Source organism: Phascolarctos cinereus, unplaced genomic scaffold, assembly GCF_003287225.1.
Source record: "Phascolarctos cinereus isolate Bilbo 61053 unplaced genomic scaffold, phaCin_HiC Scaffold_5;HRSCAF=322, whole genome shotgun sequence".
NCBI classification, from domain to species: Eukaryota; Metazoa; Chordata; class Mammalia; order Diprotodontia; family Phascolarctidae; genus Phascolarctos; species Phascolarctos cinereus.
The window spans coordinates 254,625,819-254,648,455 of NW_027555958.1; the positions used below are offsets into that span (position 1 = coordinate 254,625,819).

General features: G+C 39.8%; 1 protein-coding gene across 1 annotated transcript; it reads left to right on the forward strand.

Annotated features, from left to right (window-relative positions):
- The first annotated feature begins 10,473 nt into the window (after positions 1-10,473).
- LOC110194345 (uncharacterized) lies at positions 10,474-18,765 on the forward strand. The gene is made up of 3 exons (XM_020966593.2): positions 10,474-11,673; positions 11,957-12,077; positions 15,588-18,765. Exons 1-3 carry the CDS (start codon positions 11,272-11,274, stop codon positions 17,189-17,191), a joined length of 2,127 nt encoding a protein of 708 aa, XP_020822252.1. The 5' UTR covers positions 10,474-11,271; the 3' UTR covers positions 17,192-18,765.
- The last annotated feature ends 3,872 nt before the right edge of the window (positions 18,766-22,637 follow it).

Here is a 22,637-nt window from a genome sequence, read left to right on the forward strand (position 1 = left end):
ACCATCGCTAAGTCTATATCCCAAAGATAGCCCAAAAAGGGAAAAGGACCTATTTGTACAAAAATATTTATAGCAGCTCTTTTTGTGGTGGCTAAGAATTGGAAATCAAAAGGATGCCCATCAGTTGGGGAATGGCTGAACAAGCTGTGGCATATGAATGTAATGGAATATTATTGTGCTATAAGAAATGACAAGCAGGATGATTTCAGGAAAGACTTACATGAACTGATGCATAATGAAGTAAACAGAACTAGAAGAATGTTGTACACAGTAACAGCGATATTGTTCAGTGAAGAATTGTGAGTGACTTAGCTGTTCTCAGCAATACAATAGTCCAAGATAATCCCAAAGGACTAATGATGAAGCATACTATCCACCTCCAGAGAAAGAAATTATATTGATTGAATACAGACTGAAGCATGGTATTTTTCGCTTTCTTTCATTCTTTTCTTTTATTTGAGTCTTCTTGTACAAAATGATTAATATGGAAATGTTTTACAAAATTGCACATGTATAACCTATATTTAATTGCTTACTGTCTTAGGAAAGGGGGAGGAGAAGGGGAGAGATAAAATTTGGAACTCAAAACTTTAAATAAAAGTGTTTTAAAAATTGGGGAGGGGGAAGAATGTGAACTCTTTGAGGGTAAGGATGGTGTTTTTGCCTTCGTATTATCAACACTTAGCATTGTGCCTGGAACATAGTAAGCACTGACTGACTGACTGACAATAGTTGCACTAGGTCTTTAAAGTCTATTCCCTAGAGCTCAAACAAAACATTGCTTGAATGTAGCAGGGCTGAGCAAGCTTGCTAATCTGTAGTCTTTATTTCTGCCAAGACTGCACTGTAGGTTTGGGTCCAAATTGCTTATCCATTGAATAATTTGAAGGTCAGTTCAGAAGTGCCATATTTCTATCAAAGAATGAAATAATTTCTTTTACACAGCATTTTCTATACAAGTAAAATCCACACTTGATTCTGAAAAAATATAAATATTGAAATGTTTAAAAGATGAAAAGTTATCTCTTATGCACTTTAAAATCCTAACTTCCTATTCTAATGCTTTATCATGACATGGAGATGACTCTGGGTGTCGGAAGGCTATGTCAGTGAAGCATAAACTCTATAAGGTTCCTCCTGAGCTGGAAAGGATTTCTAATAGAGTCCCAGCAATATTTTATTACTTTGCATTTTGTTGGCATATTAAAGTTTTCATAAAAGCTAAACAAAGGAAAAACAATAAATTACATTGCATTTTGTTATATAAAATATATACAGCCTATCAATTAAAATGATATATCTAAAATTTACTCCAGCTGTCAGCATCCGAAATATGCCATCAATACAAGTGAAGTCAACAAGCATTTTTAAAAGCACCTACTATATGTCAGATGTTATTCCAGTCCCTGCCCTCAAGGAGCTCACAATCTAATGGGGGGGGCAACATGCAAACAATTATGTACAAACAAGCTATATACAAGATAAATTATAGATAATTTCAAAGGGAAAGCATTAGCATTAAGGGGAACTAGTAAAGGCTTTTTTCAGAAGGTGAAATTTTAGTTGATATTTAAAGGAAATTATGAGGCAGAGACAAGGAGGGAGAGATTTCCAGACATAGGGACAGCCATTAAAAATACATGGAATAGGGAGATGCATCTTGTGGGAAGAAGAGCAAAGAGGCCAATGTCATTGTAAAGTATATGGAGGGGAATAAGATATAACAAATCTGTAAATGTAGAAAAAGGACAAGTTATGAAGGTCTTTTAAGAGACAAATAGAGAATTATGTATCTAATCCTTGAGGTAAGGGAGACAGTAGACTTTATTGAGGATGGTGGTGGTGAGGAAAAGGGTATGACATAGCGTTATGCTTTAGGAAGATCACTTTGATAGCTGAGTGGAGGATAGATTGTACCAGAGAGAGACAAAGTAGGGAGACCAACCAGTAGGCTATTGTAGTAATCCAAATGTGAAAGAATGAAGGCCTGCACTAGGGTAGTGGCAGTGTCAAAGGAGAGAAGGTTATGTACCTGAGAGATGTAACAAAGATAGAATCTACAGGATTGGCAAATGATTAAATGTGGGGGAGTTGAGTGTGACTGAGGTGTTAAGAATGATACATGGGTTGTGAACCTGTATGACTGGGAGAATGATGGTGACCTTCACAATAATAGGAAAGAGGAGAGAGTTTGGGGGGGAAAAGACGAGTTCAGTTTTGGACGTGATGGAATTAAGATGTCTATAGGACACTCAATTTGAGGTGTACAGCAGACAGTTGGAAAGGCAAGACTGGAGATGAGGGGAGAGGTTAGGATTGGATAAATATAGCTGAGAATCATCTGCAAAGGAATCTGTGTGATCTAATGAAATCACCAAATGAGACATTACAGAGAGAAGAGAAGAGGGCCCAGAACATAGCCTTGGAGGACATTCACAGTTAGCAGGCTGGTTGGTTGGCTGGCTGTTGTCATTCATTCCCGAAGAGGACCAAAATGATATCACTGTGCTAGAGTCAAGTTACAGTGTGTCTAGCTGTGGCTGATCGGACCAATAGGAGCTTGGAATGTTCTTCCACAGGTCAGGCACAAATAGTCCATATGAACATTTGGAGTGGATTCTCTAAATTTCTGCATCTTGCATTTCTTTTGAGCTGCTTCAATTCTGCTTTGCTCATAGAGCCCAGCATCTTCTCTGATGTGGGCACACCATGCTGAGCAGTCCAGTGCCAGTATCTCCCATGTCACACAATCAATTCCAAAGTTCTTCAGAGAGACCTTGAGAGTGTCCTTGTATCACTTCTGACCACCATATGAACACTTGCCCTGTGTAAGTTCTCCATAAAATAATCTTTTTGCCAAGCATACATTTTTGCGTTCAAACAACATGGCCAGCCCATGGGAGTTGTACTCTCTGAGGTAGAGTTTGAATGCTTGGCAGTTTAATTAGAGAAAGGACTTCACTGTCTGGTATCTTAACCTGCTAGATGATCTTCAGAATCTTCCTAAGGCTATTCAAATGGAAGTGATTCAGTTTCCTGGCATGGCACTAGTATACTGTCCAGTTTTCACAGGCATACAACAATGAGGTCAGCACAATGGCTCTGTAGACTTTCAGTTTGGTAGTCAGTCTAATACCTCTTCTGTCCCACACTTTCCGGAGCCTCCCAAACACTGAGCTAAATCTGGCAATGCATGCATCAACCTCATTATCAACGTATACATCCCTGGAAAGTACACTACCAAGGTAAATAAACTTATCCAAAGCATTCAAATCTCCATTTGCTGTAACTGAGGGTTCCATGTATGGATGGTGTTGTGGTGGCTGATGGAGCACCTGTCTTTTCTTGATGTTAATTGTTAGACCAAAATTAGCACAAGCTTCAGAGAACAGATCCATGTTTTGTTGCATATCAGCTTCAGAGGCTGGATTGAGTGCATAATCATCTGCAAACAGAAAATCATGCACCAACACTCCCTCTACTTTGGTTTTGGCGTGTAGCCTTTTCACTTTGAAGAATTTACCATCAGTATGGTAGCTGACCTTGATGTCATGTTTGTCCTCACTGAAGGCATTTGACAATGTGGCTGAAAACATCATGCTAAAAAGCATGGGAGCAAGCACACAGCTTTATTTCACTCCATCAGTGACTGGGAAAGCACAAGAGCATTGTCCATTATCCAGAACCTGGCAAACATGCTGTCATGAAATTGACATATGATACTGATGAACTTCTCGGGGCAACCAAATTTTGACAGTTTTCCATAAGTCCTCACAACTGACAGTGTCAAAGGCCTTGGTCAGATCTACAAATGTTGTGTACAGACCTCTGTTCTACTCCTGGCATTTCTCCTGGAGTTGTCAGGCAGCAATTACCATATTGACTGTTCCTCAACCCTTTCTGAAGCTACACTGGCTCTCAGGTAGATGACCATCTTCTAGGTGAAGGATCAACCTATTAAGGAGAATTCTGGCAAGAATCTTGCTAGCAATGACAAAGAGAGACCTGCTTGTGATTGTCAGAGGACAATGTTCCTTTACCTTTATAGAGATGGACAACGGAGGCATCCTTGAACTCCTGGAGGATAACCTCCTCTTGCCATATAACCTGGAAAATTTCAGTTAACTTTTGTATGAGCAATGGAGCCCCTATCTTGTAAATCTGAGCTGGAATAAAATCAGCACCAGGTTCTTTGCCACGTGAAAGGAGCCTGATGGCATTCAAAACCTCTTCTTAAGTTGGAACTTCAGCTAGGGAAAGATTGACTTCAACCTGAGGTAAACAGTCAATGGCTTCAGCATTGACTGATGAAGGTCTGTTGAGAACACTATGGAAATGTTCAGGCCATCTCTCTAGGTTCATGTCCTTTTCACAAATCAATGTGGCTCTATCAGCAATGAGTAGTTGAGATGCACCATAAGTCTTTGGCCCATAAATAGATTTCAGGGCATCATAAAAGCCCTTTGGATGGTTACTATCAGCATAAAACTAAATTTCATCTGCCTTCTTACTGAGCCAAGAAACCTGCATTTCTCTAAGCTTTGCTTGTACTTTACTTTTGATGGAATTAAATGCTGTCTTCTTAGAGATGGATGAACTATCCTGCTGGTAAACCCTGTGGAGTTCTTATTTTTCATTAAGCAGCTTCTGAATTTCCCCATCATTTTCATCAAACCAGTCTTGATGTTTGTGAGTGTTCTGACCCAGATGAGAAAATGCAGTGCTATACACCAAATCTCTGAAAGTTGCCCACTCCTTTTTTTCCTTTACTATTGCCTTTACTATTGCCTTTACTATTTGTTGGCTCAGCTTTCCATCCAAGTTAGCAACAAACTGTTCCCTCTCAGAGAAGAGCTCTAATCTGTTGACATTAATTCTTCTGGTAGTCATTTTGCCTTAGGGATGCTGCTTTTGTTGAATGTGAATATTTAGCTTGGAGAGGATAAGTCTATGATCAGTCCAGCACTCTGTGCCACTTATTGCCTTGATCATTCTGACATCCTGTCTCACATCTTTCTCCTTACAATGATATAGTCTATTAAATGCCAATGTTTGCTATTAGGGTGCATCCACAAAAATGCAATTGATAATGAGAAGGTCCAGAAAAAAATGTGTAATGGTAATGAGGCATACATGTAGCCAAGGAAACTCACATCTCAATTGTACTGAAGAGCCTGCAAATCCTTTCTCTCCTCAGGCTATCCAACTCTTGATTGCCAGGACTAGCTTTCTCTTGGATCCATAGCTGGCTGTCTTCTCAGCTGCTTGTGTCCCATTCCCCAAAGCTACTTCCTCCTTGGAATGACTGCCTCTCTGTATCTCTGATTAAAAAGAAAATTACAAAATTTTTTTGCAAAGATGATTTCACTCAACATTGGTACATGTGATGTGCACACACTTATGGACCACACAAAATCCAGTAGACCTGAAAGATGAATAGCTCTTGTGAGAGAACTCAGCATGTATCACATCCAAACAGTAAGCCTTAAGTCCAGTCAGAGCTGGACACACATTTTTTTCTGGAATGGATGCAGTGAAGAGGAGTGCCATGAAGCTAGTGTAGGTTTCACAATCAAAACTAATCAAAATCTAATCAACAAGCCTAGAACATGCTTCCAAAAAGGAATGAATGACAGGCTCATGACAATGAGATTGCCACTTGCCATGCCACCATCATCAGTGCATATGTTCCCACTATGACAAACCATAATGAGGTCAAAGAAAATGTTTATGAAGACCTGGAGACCCTCATCTTCAATGGGATGAAAGAGGACAAGCTTGTAATTGTGAGTGACTTTAATGGCAGAATAGACACAGACCATCAGACATGGCAGGGAGTCCTTGGGAGGAATGGAGTTGAAAATAGCAACAGCAAGAGTCACTTACTATTGAAGACTTGTGCAACCCATGACCTTCTCATTATCAATACTGTCTTCCATTTACCTAAATGCATTTTTGTGGATGCACCCTAATAGCAAACATTGGCATTTAATAGACTATATCATTGTAAGGAGAAAGATGTGAGACAGGATGTCAGAATGATCAAGGCAATAAGTGGCACAGAGTGTTCGACTGATCATAGATTTATCCTCTCCAAGCTAAATATTCACATTCAACAAAAGCGGTGTCCCCAAGGCAAAATGACTACCACAAGAATTAATGGCAACAGATTAGAGCTTTCCTCTGAGAGGGAACAGTTTGTTGCTAACTTGGATGGAAAGCTGAGCCAACAAATAGTTGGCAACAGTAGAGGAAAAAAGGAGTGGGCAACTTTCAGAGATTTGGTGTATAACACTGCATTTGCTCATCTGGGCCAGAATACTTGTAATCATTAAGATGAAAATGATGGGGAAATTCAGAATGTGTGTCCAAAACACAAGAACTCCACAGGGTTTTTCAGTAAACCCTGTGGTTTGTTCATCCATATCTAAGAAGGCAGCGTTTAACTCTGTCAAAAGTAAAGTGCAAGTGAAGCTTAGAGGATTCTTGGCTTAGTAAGAAGACAGATGAAATTCAGTTTTACACTGATAGTAACAATCCAAAGTGATTTTATGATGCCTTAAAGGCTACTTACGGGCTGAAGACCCATGGTGCATCTCAACTACTCAGCACTGATGGAGCTTCATAGATTAGTGAGGGTATATGATCCAGAGAGATGGGCTGAACACTTCCATAGTGTTCTCAACAAATCATCATTAATGCTGAAACCACTGATCATAAACCTCAGGTTGAAGTTAAACTTTCTCTAGACAAACTTCTAATTGAAGAAGAGGTATTGAATGCCATTAAGCTCCTCTTGTGTGGCAAAGTGCCTGGTGTTGATTCTAACCCAGCTGGAAATTTACAAGGTAGGGAGTCCACTACTCATACAAAAACTGATTGAAATCTTCTAGGTTGTATGGCAAGAGGAGGTTATCACCTAGAACTTCAAGGATGCCTCCACTGTCCATCTCTGTAAAGGAAAAAGGAATAGATTACCCTATGACAATCACTCTTAGTCACTGCCACCAAGATTCTTGCCAAACCCCTCCTTAATAGTCCGATCCTTCACCCGGAAGATAGTAATTTACCCAAGAGCCAGTGTGGCTTCAGAAAGGGCTAAGGAGCAACTAATATAGTGTTTGCTGTCTGACAACTTTGGGGAAAATGCCAGGAGCAGAATAGAGGTCTGTATACAATGTTCATGGATATAACCAAGGGCTTTGATAATGTCAGTTGTGAGGGATTGTTTTTGTCAAATAGTATTGCTTCCATGCTTTTTAGCATGATGTTTTCAGGAATGTCAGACTCCTTCAACAAGGATGAAAATAACATCAAGATCAGCTACCACACTGATGGTAAATTATTTAACTTTAAAAGGCTACAAGTCAAGACTGAAGTTAAGGAAGAGTTGGTACATGACTTTTGGTTTGCAGATGATTGTATACTCAATGCAGCCTCTCTGGCTGAGATACAACAAAATATGGATCAATTCTCCTCTGCTTGTGCTAATTTTTTTCCCCTAAATCTTGTGTTATCCTGATTGTGTTTCCACAATACTTGAATTGTTTTTTTCTGGCTGCTTGCAATATTTTCTCCTTGACCTGGGAACTCTGGAATTTGGCTACAATATTCCTAGGAGTTTTCCTTTGGGAATCTCTTTCAGGAGGTGATTGGTAGATTCTTTCCATTTCTATTTTGCCCTGGTTCTAAATATCAGGACGGTTTTCCTTAATAATTTCTTGAAAGATGATGTCTAGGCTTTTTTTTTTTTGATCCTGGCTTTCAGATAGTCCAATAAGTTTTAAATTATCTCTCCTGGATCTATTTTCCAGGTCAGTTGTTTTTCCAATGAGATATTTCACATTGTTTTCTATTTTTTCATTCTTTTGGTTTTGTTTTACAATATCTTGATTTCTCATAAAGTCACTAGCTGCCATTTGCTCCATTCTAATTTTTAATGAAGTATTTTCTTTAGTGAGCTTCTGGGCTTCATTTTTCCTTTTGGTCAATTCTGCTTTTGAAGGCATTCTTCTCCTCATTGACTTTTTGGACCTCTTTTGCCATTTGGGTTAGGCTATTTTTTAAGGTATTATTTTCTTCAGTATTTTTTGGGGTCTCTTTTAACAAGCTGTTGACTGGTTTTTCGTGATTTTCTTGCATCACTCTCATTTCTCTTCCCAGTTTTTCCTCTACTTCTCTTGTTTCTCCAAATCCTTTGAGCTCTTCCATGGCCTGGGACTGATTCATATTTTTCTTGGAGGCTTTGGATATAAGGAGCTTTGACTTTGTTGTCTTCTGGTGGTATGTTTTGATCTTGTCACCAAAGAGAGATTCTATGGTCTGACTTTTTTCGTGTGCAATTTGCTCATGATCCCAGCCAATTACTTGAGTTATAAACTCTTTGTTAAGGCAGAGGTCTGCTTCCAGTGTGGAGAATGTGCTATCCCAAGCTTTAGGGGTTTTGTGCAGCTGTTTTCAGAGATAATTCTAGGGCCCTGTAAATTTTCAGTTCTTCCAAGGTGGTATGATCACGGGCAAGGTGTTTGCTCCTTTCCTGGTCTGTGCTCTGCTCTGTGAGTGACCACAAGCACTATTTTCTGCCTTGGAACTGTGAGGAGGATTCTCTCTTCACCACCACTATAAGCTCCACCATGCCAGCACTCTTCCTCACCCCAGGACCACCACCCAGACCTGCAACCCAGATCTAAACATAGGCAAAGCAAGAGAATCTTGCCTCAGCACCAGCAAAGAGATCCCTGCAATCTCCCTCTGATCAGCCAGTGGATTCCCCCTCAGTCTGTGGGCAGGAAGCTCTCGAAGCAGCTCCCAGCCTGATTCAATAGAACTTTCCAATCAACCATCCAGGTTGTCTTGGGCTGGAAATTTGTTTCACTCTGTCTTTTTGTGGTTTCTGCTGCTTTAGAATTTGTTTGTAGCCATTTTTTACAGGTATTTGGCGGGCTTGGGGAGAACTCAAGCAAGTCATTGCTTTTACTGAGCCATCTTGGGTCCGCCCCACTGCTTTTGTTAATTTTGACCTAACAACTAACACAAAGGAAACAAAGGTTCTCCACCATCCAGAACCACACCCTCCATGTGTGGAACCACTGGAGAAATTTTGAATGCTGTGCATGAGTTCACTTATCTTGATAGTATACTTTCCAGGGATGTAGACATAGATGACAAGGTTGGTACATGTACTGTCTGAGTTAGCTCAGTGTGTGGGAGTCTCCAAAGGAAAATGTGGGAAAGAAGAGGTATTAGACTGCCCCCCAAACTGAAGGTTCACAGTGCCACTGTGCTGACCTCTGTTGTATGCCTATGAAACCTGGTAGTCTACCAGCACCATTCCAGGAAACTGAATTACTTCCATCTGAATTGTTTTAGGAAGATTCTGAAGACCATCTGTCAAGATAAGGTACTGGACTGTGAGGTCCTTTCTCAAATTGAATTGCCAAACATTCAAACTCTCAACTCCGATGGGCTGACCATATTGTTCAAATGCCAAAAGTACTTTTGCCTAAATAAAAGACCATTTTACAGAAAACTTACTAATACAAGGCAAGTGCTCACATGGAGGACAGAAGAAGTGATACGAGGACACTCTCAAGGTCTCTCTGAAGAACTTTGGAATTGAGGCCCACCCAGCATGGCATGCCTACATCAAAGAAGGCTTTGTGTTCTATGACCAAATCAGTATTGTAGTAGCTCAAAAGAAATATCAGATGTACACATTTGTAGATATCTCTGCTCCAAATGCTCATATGGACTATTTTTGTCCAACTTATGGTACTGCCTTCTGAGCTCATATTGGTTTGATCAGTCACAGTAGGACACACTGTACCTTGATCCCAACAGACTGATGTCATTTTGGTCCTTTTTGAGAAGAAAGGATAACAACCAGCCAAATCTGTCTATCTGGAGTGTCCCAACCCTGATGTAATATCTCCTATTTGAGTAGCCTTTGATATGTCAACTATGGAGTGGGGTGGGGGAGTACCAAATCCCCTCTCCCTTAGAGTTGTTATTTATATTTTTTCTCTCTGAATAATCAGACTAAAACAGGGAACCACAGAGTTCCAGATCCTCCAAAAAGCCTAGAACGCACCCGGAAGTGAGACTAAGAAACAAGCGCTTTGCTTTTTTGTTCTCCTCGGAGGAAATTGCCCACAATCCTCCGAAAGTAGACCCCTGGGACCCTCGCGTGTAGTGTGCGGGGTCACTCTTCTGCACCCCATCTGAGCCCCTATTGTTGGGCGGTGAGCCCGGCTAGGGTCCCCCTTAGCCCTGCGGGACTACCGTGCGGAGGGTCCCCCGCCCCTCTTCTGTATCCCCTGCCTGGGCTGCGGGGAGCGCGGGAGGTGGAGACCGGGGGAGCGGGAGCGGGACTGGGGCTGGGGAGTCTGCCGGTCTCTGCCCTGGGCTGCTACGGAGCAAGCGGGGCCCCTTCTTGGGGTCACTGAAAGAACCGAAAGAGAAGTGTGGGGGGTGGGAGTGGGGGTGGAACCTCCTAAACTCTTGTAGGTTAAAGGATGAGACCAAAATCTGTTCATACCTTCCTCTCTAACTCTGACTTATTCTGGCCCATCCCTCGAGCTTTTTCACTAATGATGCATTCGTTGGTGTAAACAAGGGGAGGATACTTGGCATAGTGTAAAGAGAAGTGCCCTTGTAGTCAGGCAGACCTGGGTTAATGTCCTGCCCCTGATATACCAGTGAATCTGGGCAAGTCACGTCATCCCTTCTTCTAACCCCTCCCAAGACTTCAGATTAACTGTGCAGGTGCACAGTTGCGTTACTAGAGGGAGTTTCTCACCAGGAGTTACATATGTTTCACAGGTCCCGTACTTTAAAAAAAAATAGAAATTTTTTTTTCTAACTCTCTTTGTGATTAAAATATTCTTTTAATTATCTTTATGTCAGGGTAAATGTACTATAGGTATTGATTTTTTTAGTTAATGTTTGCTACTAAATCTTACTCTTTCATCCCAAAGTAGATCAGAGAACCTAAATTACTGAATTTACTTCTATTTTTGTAGTCTCTCCATTTAAGGTAGCAAAATGTCTACACATTTTCCTATTTTCACAGAACTCTAATACTATTCAGTAATTTGTCCTAATCACTGGTCTTCATTAGTTATGATTTCATAACAATTAGCTTGTGGTTTCTCTGTCTTAAAAATGTTATTTCTCAAGAATTTCTGTATATAAGAGTTGTTGAAAGGGAATCTTCCTGAAGTTTAGGTAATAGATAGAACTTGTCATCTGTTTGGGCTTTTGAAGTTCAGAATGACTGAAGCTTCAGCTGCCCAGGCTTCCCAGGAGCTAGAGGGACTTTTAATAGTGAAGGTAGAAAAGGAAGATTGTGCCTGGGGGAAGGAATCTGACTCCCTTGGAAACAAAGCCTATATCCAAGAGATCTCCCGAAGGAACTTTAGGCATTTTTGCTACCAGGAGACTGGAGGTCCAAGGGATGCTCTGAACCGACTCCAGGAGCTTTGTCATCGGTGGTTGAGGCCTGAGGTACACACAAAGGAACAGATCCTGGAGCTCCTGGTGTTGGAGCAGTTCCTGACCATCCTGCCTGATTCACTGCAGACCTGGGTCCAAGATCGCCATCCAGAGAGTGGAGAAGAAGCTGTGACGTTGCTGGAGGATTTAGAGAGAAACCTTGATGAACCAGGAAAACAGGTGAGAAGAGGTCTGTCGTGGGAGATGAGGGGCTTTATGCTGTGGAGTCACAGCCTCGGGAGAGGTACTGCGAGCCTTCAAGATTCATTTGTCCCAGTGGAGCTACCAGTCTCTTTATCACTTTCCCTTTCCTGCTCCCTGCTGCCATTAAAGAACCAAATGACTTTTTTTTGGGCCTATTTTGCCTTTCCTACCGAAAGTTCATCGTAGTCACTTACCTGACATTTTATTTCCAAGACTCCATGATTGCTTTGCAAGCCCAAATGTATATAATTGTTCCCAGGTCCAAGCCTGTGCACGGGGACATGAAGTGCTTTTGGACAAGACTACATCTGTAGGAGTATCAGAGGATTTACATGAGGCCCAGTTCCATCTGGTGGAGACCCAGACTCCACATGAAAGAGGTAAGTATTTGAATTTCATCTGAGAAAGAGCGGGAGACTAGATCTTCTGACTTCCATCCCAGTGTATTTTCTACTATATTCTGGTCTGGGTTGCCTTCCATGTAAAAATTTATTTTCTGTGTATTTTAAGTTCTTTTCCAACTCTTGTCATTCAAATAAACTAATGTACCATTATCTAGATGGAATTGAAGCCTTGTTTTCATCTGTCACCAAAGCCACATTCCAGATAATCACAATGATAACTTCAAAAATAATCACAAACAAAACACTTTTCTCATAATAACCTTAGGAGATAATTAGTGCAAGTCATATTATCCCCATTTGATAGATTTGGGCTCTTGAGGCCCAGAAAAACTTTCTGACTTTTTTTAGATCAAAGGGTTTGTAAGTAACAGAGACAGAACCCAAATCCAGGCCTTCTGAGGCTAAGTCCAGTGTTCTTTCTCATATATATATTACCTGTTCTGTTCTTTTCCACTACAATAAACTCTTCACTAACTTTACTAAACTGTTGTAAGAAAGCACTCTATAGGGGGCAGCTAGGTGGTACAGTGGATAGAGCTCTGGTCTTGGATTCAGGAGGACCTGAGTCCAGATCCAGCCTTATACACATAACACTCACTAGCTGTGTGACCCTGGGCAAGTCACTTAACCCCGTTGACTAAACAAAAAAAAAAGGAAAGAAAAGACTCTATAAATTCTAAAGATTTTTACAAATGTGAGCTATTGTGATTATTGCCCTCAGTGTTTATTATTAAAAATCCATATACCACAGTATAAGCACTTGAAGTTTTAAAATACTCAAGGAATTTTGAAGCTAGAAGGGAATCTCAACTCTCCCATTTATAGATGCAGAAATCCAAGATTCAATAACTTGCCTAAGAAATAGAAAATAGGTAATTAGTGACAAAGCTGGAACTAAGATCATAGGATTTAGAGTTTTAATTTTTTTTGGTGAGGCAATCGGGGTTAAGTGACTTGCCCAGGGTCACACAGCTAGTAAGTGTCAAATGTCTGAGGTCAGAGTTGAACTAAGGTCCTTCTGACTCCAAGACTAGAGCTCTATCCATTGCACCACCTAGCTGCCCCAGATTTAGAGAGGAAATTAGAAATCATCTGGTCCACCTCTCCTCTTTTTTTTCAGGTAAAGAAACTGGGGGTCTAGAGTGAAATGACTTGCTCATGGTCACACTGCTTTTGAGCATTAGATCTTCTGATGGTTCATTCCATGGCCAGTATTCTTTCCCCTTCGCCACTCTGGGTCTCCCTACTCCTAGTCTAATTTACTTTACCCTGTGATATATTCACTTTGATTCATTTAGGCCCTCCTATGGTCTTAGTTGCCCTCCATGTAAATTTTACCACTTCTTCATTTTAAGTGCCTTTCTAAACCTTGTCACTCAAGAAACTAGTGTCTCATTCTTCTCTCCTTATACATTTTCTGCTTATCCCATGTTCCTGGCAGTTCCTTCCATTGCTACTCACTTTTCTCCTCCGTCTTACTGCTTACATTTAAAATTCTACAAACCTACTTCCTAGATAGTACCAGCTATTTTTAGAGAATTGGATTCTTTCACTTTAGTGCCTGTTTGTGTTATTTAAATCCTGAGAATGTAAATGGCCTGGGTACATTTCTTCTCAGAGAATAGATTGGGGAAGTTTTTGTTATTGGCTTGCCCATTACCAATATTCAGAATTCCAAAGGCCTTCCCCATTTTCCATCTTACCCAAGAAGAGGTAGATGGTGGCATTTGGAATCATTTTCCCCTAATCCAATGCCAAATGAAGTGTATTAAAATTCCTTGAGGCTAGGCTTAAATTTTTAAGGAACCAGGGATATCTTTAGGAGATAGTAGCTGAAACATTGGGAAAAGAACTAAAAGGACTATGTTAGGAGACACTGGATTTGAATATAACTACCAGAGAGCCGTGTTCCTCCTTGTAACTGATCTCCATTGAGAGGCGCCAGGAATTGCTTCTTGGACCCTATATAATCTAGGTTGCTGACGTACCTTTTACATAGGTGCTGAATACCTGGAAAGCCTCAGTCTCAACCTTATCTACACATTAGTTGTCTTTCCTTGAATTCCTTGGCTTTGAATAAAAGCCTTTGCTACACAGCTACAACCATAAATTCCTTCCTACTAACCTTAGCCTGCTTATTTATTCTGAATAAAACCATTTCTAATAATTGTTCTTAACCAGCAGTGTTAAACATACAGCCCCAGGCTACATATAACCCAACACTCCTGAGTGCAGCCTGCCTCTTAATAAAATATAATAGGGAATATTTAACAAAATTAATAAAAAACATAATAAAACACAGATAACAGTACATTTTAAAACTAAGTCAATATGCAGCCCACAGGTGGCCACTAATTTCTCTTGAGCTTGACACTACTGTTCTTAACTACCTTCTGGTTCTCATTTTTTATTCAGTTGCCTCTTCTGACATCTTCCAAAAATTCCACCCTCACACTTCCAGTGCCCCCTTTCTCTGACTTTCACATTACATCTCAGCCTTATTTCACCACTGAGAAGCCTCATAAAATCTCATAGTTGGAAGGGAGGCTGTTTAGTTCAGTTTGTACCTGAACAAGAACCTCCTCTAAAATATATTTTACAGATCGTCATTATGTAGTTGCTTTGAAATCCTCCAATAAAGAAGCACCCACTGATGCTTTAGGTGGCCTGTCCACTTTTTGATATCTCCAATTGTACGAAACTTTCCTGACATCAAGCCTAAATGTGCTGCTTACAATTTAGACCTGTTGCTCCATATTCTACCCTCAGGGGCCAAGGAGAACGAGTCTGATCCTTTTTCCACGTGATAGCCTTTCAAATACTTGAACACACCAATTTCTTGCCTCATTATCCTAGGTTTGCTTCACCATCCTGGTTGCCATTTTCTTGATTCCTTTTGGCTTATCAATGTCCTTCCTAAAGTGTGATGCCTAAGACTAAGCACCGTATTCCTTCACTTGCCTCTTTTCAAGATATTTTGTTTCTCTTAACGTCCCCCTAAGATTGCATTAGTTCTTTTGACTTCCATACCATATAATACTCATAATGATCTTACAATCCATTAAAACACTTAGCATTATTTTAGGGGAACTAAAACAATTCTAGCTACGCCTCCCCAGTTTGGTATTTGTGAAGTTGATTTTTTTGAATCTAAGTGTAAGAATTTACACGTATTTTTATTAAATTTAATCATGTTTGCTCTCTCATAATCTAGTACATGTATTTATATATATGACAGATAATAAGTTTCTGCCCATTCCTAGACATTCTCCCCTCCGTTACCTACTTATATGTGTATATTTCCTACTTAACCCTTTTGTAATATGAGTTACAGTTTCCCCCTAAAAATGTTTTTCCTCCTCTTGTGCCCTTCTCCCCCTTTTTGGCCCTTATTCAGTGACGTCACTGACACATAGAAACCATGGCTCAGAAAGCTGAGTCCATATTCTTTTCATCTTCTTCCTTATTCACATTGTCTGTGTATAGTTTCAGATGGTACCAGATGCAGTTCCACAAAGTTGTCTCCAAAGCAAGAACTTTTGAAAGAAGTGGAACCACATGAAGAGTTAACTTATAAATTTAATGGAGAAATTCCACAGGCTTCTAAAGATGGAGAAGCATGTGAACCAGGTGTCAGGTTAAAAAATCAATGGGGAAAGCCTACAGGCAAGGAACAACATAAACATGATGAATCAGAAACTAACTTCATCCAGAACTCAGTCGTTATTGAAAGTCAAAGGCGTCAAATAGGGGAGAAAGACTGTGAACGTGTTGAGCATGAGACAACCTTTAATCACAGTACAGATCTAGTGCAACATCAGAAGAACCATGTAGGAGACCAATCCTCTAGATGTGAAGAATGTGGGAAAACTTTTAGTTCAAATAATGGCCTAATTCGACACATGAGAATCCATACTGGAGAGAGACCCTATAAATGTAATGAGTGTGGAAAAGCCTTTTGTCAGAGATCAGTCCTTAATCAACACCAGAGACTTCACAGTGGAGAGAAGCACTATCATTGTAATGAGTGTGGCAAATCCTTCAGTCAGAATGCAGGGCTTTTTAATCATCTCAAAAAACACACTGGAGAAAAACGCTTTCACTGTAATCAGTGTAGTAAAAGCTTTACTCGACAGTCAATCCTTATACAGCATCAGGGAGTTCACACTGGAGAGAAACCTTATGAGTGTAATGAGTGTGGGAAAGCCTTTGTTTACAACTCATCCCTTTTTTCTCATCAGGAAATTCACCACAAAGAAAAACGTTTTAAATGTAACGAATGTGGGAAAGCTTTCTGCAGGAGGACAGGCCTTAATGAACATCAGAAAATCCATTATGTGGACAAATCCTGTGAAAATGATGAATGTGGGAAATCCTTCAGTCAGAATGGAAGCCTCATGGAACATCAGAATAACCACACGGGACAGAAACATTATGAACATGAGGAAGGTGAGAGCTCTTTTAGTCAAAGCACAGGCCTTGCTGAGCATCAAAACCATTCAGCAGAGAAACACTATGACCATGACATAAATGAAAAAGGTCATAGTCCAAGTACAGGTTTTACTCAACATCGAATGAAGAAACAGACTGGGGATAAGACAACCTATCGTCAGAGTACAAGCCTTATAGAACGTCAGACTATCCAGACTGGTAAGGAACAGTTTGAAGAAGATAAGGGTAGAAGAAGCTTTGATCATAGTACAAACATCGTTGAACATCAGAGATCCTACACTATAGAGCAACCATACAAATGTGAAGAATGTGGAAAAACCTTCAGTGACGAAGCTGGCCTTATTCGACATAAGAAAATTCATACTGGGGAAAAACCCTATAAATGTGAGGAGTGTGGGAAAGCTTTTTGCCAGTTGTCAGCCCTCAATCAACATCAGTCTGTCCACACTGGAGAGAAACGGTATAGATGTAATGAGTGTGGCAAAGCCTTCAGTCAGAACACAGGTCTTTTTTATCATCTCAGAGTCCATACTGGAGAAAAACCCTTTCAATGTAATTTATGTAGTAAAAAGTTTAGTCAGCGCTCAATACTTACTAAACATCAGAAAATTCACTGGAAGAGGGTTTTAGTAGCATGAAAAATAGAAAATTTGCCAACCTGTCTCTGCCTTATTGACATGTTATTCAGCACTAGGGAATTAAGTGTAATGACCAAGAAGACCAGGTAGCATTTCCAATGGAGTAAATTGACTCCTTAATCCTTTCATATCTGAACATGCTTTGGAACAAGATGCTTAAATTCACTTTGTTGTATCTAACAATGTTTCTGAGATTTAGTGATTGGGAGAATGTTTATCATGTACATCATACCTGGTTTTGAAATTGTGCCATAACTACTTGTGATAGAGTTGTATCTGGTGCCTAATTCCAATTATGTCAAACTACTTTGTTTCCTTGTGATTCTAAAGGTTGGTTGCTTTGCATTAAGCGTGATTAAATTTGTGTCTTAGAGCCAGAATTTTTCCATATAAATCTTAAATTTTATAATGAAAATGATCAGAAAATAGGGTTCAGAATACTGTGTAACTTAGCAGTTTTTTCAGTGTAGTAGTGTTCTTGGTAATAGTGTTTACTCTGGGATTTTGAAGGGTACCTTTGTGTTTCATACCCTTGTCCTAAACCTTGTAGGCTCTGCCTCAGTTTTATCACTATGCCAAGACTGATCAGTTTTGGGGGGACTGATTGACCATAACAATGCATGCAGAACTGACACTAATTAATTTGCAGTAGGAGATGTTGGTTCCAAGAATTGGAACTAGTCATTTCCAGAGGATATTTTCCCTAGTTGATTGACTTATACAGGAAATCAGATTGCTAACTAGAAATTTGCTTGTAAATAGAGAATTCAGAGCTGGGGAAGTTGAATGTACTCAAATTGTATTTTTGTTAAGCTACAGTAGTTCAGTAGAATACCCTTGTCTAGTCCAGGGTAGATGGGAAGGCTTATGAAAAATATTTTTTGAGTATTTTCCTTGTTTCCCTGTAAAACTGAGGAGCAAAGCAAAAGTTTCCCATTTTGGGGGGTTTTCTAGTACTTCACATCTCTGTGTATATGAACTAGTGATTCTATGATCAACCAAAGTTATACCTAAGACATTGTTATGTATTTTCATAAGTTTCTTTAAAATTTTAAATTTTAAAAAATGGCCTGTATTTCCATTTCTCCCCAAATGACAGTTTGTATACCTCATCCCACCCCAAGGGGTTTTAAATTTTACATTTCTCTCCAAAGAAGTAGATCTGAAATCTTTCCATTTTGTCTAGTGCTGGAGAAACTAGCAAATTCTTCTTTTTCTAGATCCAGAAACCTACTCTTTTTGATTTCCATGGTTCTACCTCTTTTCAGGACCTAGCAATTTTGCATTGTGTAGGTGTAGGTATTCAGTAGACTGATTTCTGATTGCCTCGTAGACAGGTTTTCTATAGCTGCTAATTTACTTTATGTTGTGGATTCCTTTAAGTCTTACCAAGGCTCTCCCTTTTCTGACCTTACCTGTTTTTACCTTTACTTTAATGCCCTTTTTGAGAGCCATCTTTTTCTTCTCTTGAATTTGGTGGTAAGGAAAACACCAATAAATTTCTCATGACAATCATAACCTCTTTGTTTTGATACCAGGATAAAAATACTTGACTTAAACTTGGCTATGATGTATTAATAATAAACGAAATTTCTTCAGAGGTAAACTTACCAGTTGTGTGTACTTTTTATGTCTGTGGTCTTAACTTCCCCCATGTTAACAGAGGACCTTTGCTTACTCAGCATTCAGAATTCTCTCTCTGCTTATATTCCCTTCATATTCTGAAGACTTTTTTCTTACCTGTTTTGCCTCTATGAGAACAGGCTTGTTGTTTTTGTACTTCACCTGGGTCTGTGGCCAATTCAATTATTCCCAGGTAAATGAATATCCTACCACATGAGACAAGTAGTAAGCTGTGCATCCTTATATCCCAACTGAAAGAAGCTCAAAGTGTTTGATAGTATATCAGCAGGTAATTTTTTTAAATGGCCCTATGATTTCATTAGCCTAGGGAACTCAGTGGGGGAAAATTCCTCTACCAATGCAAATTGACACCTACTATGTAGTTTATAGTTGTAGAGACTTGCTCTGGGGTTGCATAGCCAATATGTTTCAGAGGTAGGTTGGTGGTGATATTTTTATGGAATGATGAGTTTTAGAAGCGTTCACTCAAAGAAATGCATTTTCCTACATTCAGTTGCAAAAATTAAGCTCTTTTTATGGGCTAGGCATTATTCTAAACCTTGGGGATTAATGAAAAATGACATAATCTTCTCCCTAGGGGCATAATGGCTAGAATACTGGACTTGAGAGTCAGCAAGATCTGAATTTAAATCTCGACTCAAGTGTTGCTAACTGTGTGACCTTGGGCAAAGTTACTTAACCTCTCAGACTCAGTTTCCATATCTGCAAAATAGGGATAATAATAATTCCTAGGATCATTGTAAGGAACAAATGGGATAAAGCACTTTGCAAACCTTCAAGTGCTATATAAATTCTAGTTGTCATGACAGATGAAGCATGTACACAAGTCACCCTAATAAAGTTGGAGTGTGAATGCATAGGAGAGGTCAGACAGGCATTTGAGGAGATTAGGATCATTTCTAGCTAGAGTTATCAGAGGTAGCTTTTATGGAGGAAATGGGACTTGAGTTTGGGAGGAGGGGTGGTTATGTTGATAAATGGCATTCTACTTTGTTCTGGCATTTCTGATTTGGACAGTATTTTAGTGTAGTGGGAAGTATGCAGGATCTGGTGCCAGAAGTCCTGAGTTCAAATGCTGGCTCTCCTGTGTGTCACAGCCCCTCTAGACCTCAGTTTCCTTTTCTTTTTAGGGAGAGGGTCAGTAAGTCAATATTAACAATTTATTATGTGCCTGTATGTGTCAGGCACTGTGCTAAGCACTGGGGATCTAAAAAGAGGCAAAACTGTGCTGAGCACTGGGGTTCTAAAAAGAGGCAAAACACAGGCCCTACTCTCAAGGAGCTCACAATCTAGTGGGGGAGAACAAGAAAATAAATATGTACAAACAAGCTATACATGGGAAAATAGAGGGGCAGCTAGGTGGCCCAGTGGATAGAGCTCTGGCCTTGGAGTCAGGAGGACCTGAATTCAAATGTGGCTTCAGACACTTGATGCCCACTAACTGTGTGATCCTGGGCAAGTGACCCAACCCCATTGCCCAGCCCCAAAAAAACATTAAAAAAAAAAAAGAAGTAAATGGCCATTATAGTGGAATACATAAATTTAACATGGAAGTTCCTGGCTTTTGGTAGCTGTTGGTAGTTAATAGTAATTTGGTTCCAAATATCTTTCAGCAGTTTCACTTGTGACTGTCTTGAAGTACACTTTAGCAGCATGGTAAACTTCGAGTCATGTTAAAAACACAGATAACCATATAAATATATTTGTACATATATACTTATATATATATACTAGATGTGTGATTATCTATTCAGTGCTTTTTTTTTTACAGGTTGTTATTCATATTTATTTATTTTTAGTTTTTAACATTTACTTCCATAAGATTTTGAGTTCCAAATTTTCTCTCCATCTTGTCCCTCCCCCTACCCCAAGACAGCTTGCATTCTGAATACCCCTTCCCCTAATCTGCCCTCCCTTCTATCCCTCTCCTCCCAACCCCTCCCCCACCCCCTTATCCCCTTCTCTTTTCCTGTAGGGCAGGATAGATTTCTAGACTCCATCGCCTGTATTTCTTATTTCCCAGTTGCATGTGAAAACAATTTTTAGCATTTGTTTTTAAAGCTTTGGTTTCCAAATTCTCTCCCTTCCTCCTTCCCCACCCACCATCATTGAGAAGGCAAGTAACTCGATGCAGGTTATACATGTATACTCACGTAAAACACTTCCATATTAGTTATGTTGTGGAAAACTAACTATATTTCCCTTCATCCTATCCCACCCCTCATTTATTCTATTCTCTCTTTTGACCCTGTCCCTCCTCAGAAGTATTTGCTTCTGACTACCCCTTCCCCCAATCTGCCCTCCCCTCTATCATCCCTCCCCTCTCTTGTCTCCTTCCCCCCTATTTTCCTATAGGGTAAGATAGATTTCCATACCCAATGGAGTGTGTATGTTATTCACTCCTTAAGCCAAATCCTATGAGAATCCTCTCACCTTCTCCCACTTCCCATCCACTGTAAAAGCCTTTTCTTATCTGTTTTATGTGAGATAATTTACCCCATTCTACCTCTCCTTTTCTCCTGCTCCCAGTATAATTCTCTCTCACTGCTTAATTTTATTCTCCAGATATGACACCTTCATCTTCAACTCACCCTGTGCCATCCATCTATCCATACATACATATAATTTTTTCCCTCCAACTACCCTAATACTGACAAAGGTCTCATGAGTTACAAATATTATATTTCCATGTAGAAATGTAAACAGTTCAACCTTAATAAGTCCCTTATGATTTCTCTTTCCTGTTTACCTCTTCATGCTTCTCTTGAGTCTTGTATTTGAAAGTCAAATTTTCTATTCAGCCCTGGTCTTTTCATCGAGAATGCTTGAAAATCCTCTATTTCACTGAATAACCATTTTTTCCCCTGAAGGATTATACTCAGTTTTGCTGGGTAGGTGATTCTTGGTTATAATCCTATCTGCTTTGCCCTCTGGAATATTATATTCCATGCCCTCTGGTCCCTTAATGTAGAAGCTGCTAAATCTTGTATTATCCTGATTGTATTTCCACAGTACTTGAATTGTTTCTTTCTGGCTGCTTGCAATATTTTCTCTTTGACCTGGGAACCCTGGAATTTGGCTACAATATTCGTAGGAGTTTTCCTTTGGGGATCTCTTTCAGGAGGTGATTTGTAGATTCTTTCCATTTCTATTTTACCTTCTGGTTCTAAAATATCGGGGCAGTTTTCCTTGATAATTTCTTGAAAGATGATGTCTAGGCTTTTTTTTTGATCTTGGTTTTCAGATAGTCCAATAATTTGTAAATTATCTTTTCTGGATCTATTTTCCAGGTCAGTTGTTTTTCCAATGAGATGTTTCACATTGTCTTCTACTATTTCACTCTTTTGGTTTTGTTTTACTGTGTCTTGATTTCTCATAAAGTCACTAGCTGCCATTTGCTCCGTTCTAATTTTTTTTGAATTTATTTATTTTTAGTTTTCAACATTTACTTCCACAAGATTTTGAGGTCCAGTTTTTCACCCCATCTTGCCCCTCCCCCCTCCCCAAGATGGCATGCATTCTGAATATCCCTTCCCCTAGTCTGCCCTCCCTTCTCCCCCTCCCTTATCCCATTCCCCTTCTATTTTCCTGTAGGGCAGGATAGATTTCTGTACCCCATTTCCTGTATTTCTTATTTCTCAGTTGCGTGTGAAAACATTTTTTTTAAACATGTGTTTTTAAAACTTTGGGTTCCAAATTTCCTCCCTTCTTCCCTCCACACCTACCCTCATTGAAAAGGCAAACAACTGAATATATGTTATACATGTGCAGTTATGCATGACACTTCCATAGTAGTCATGTT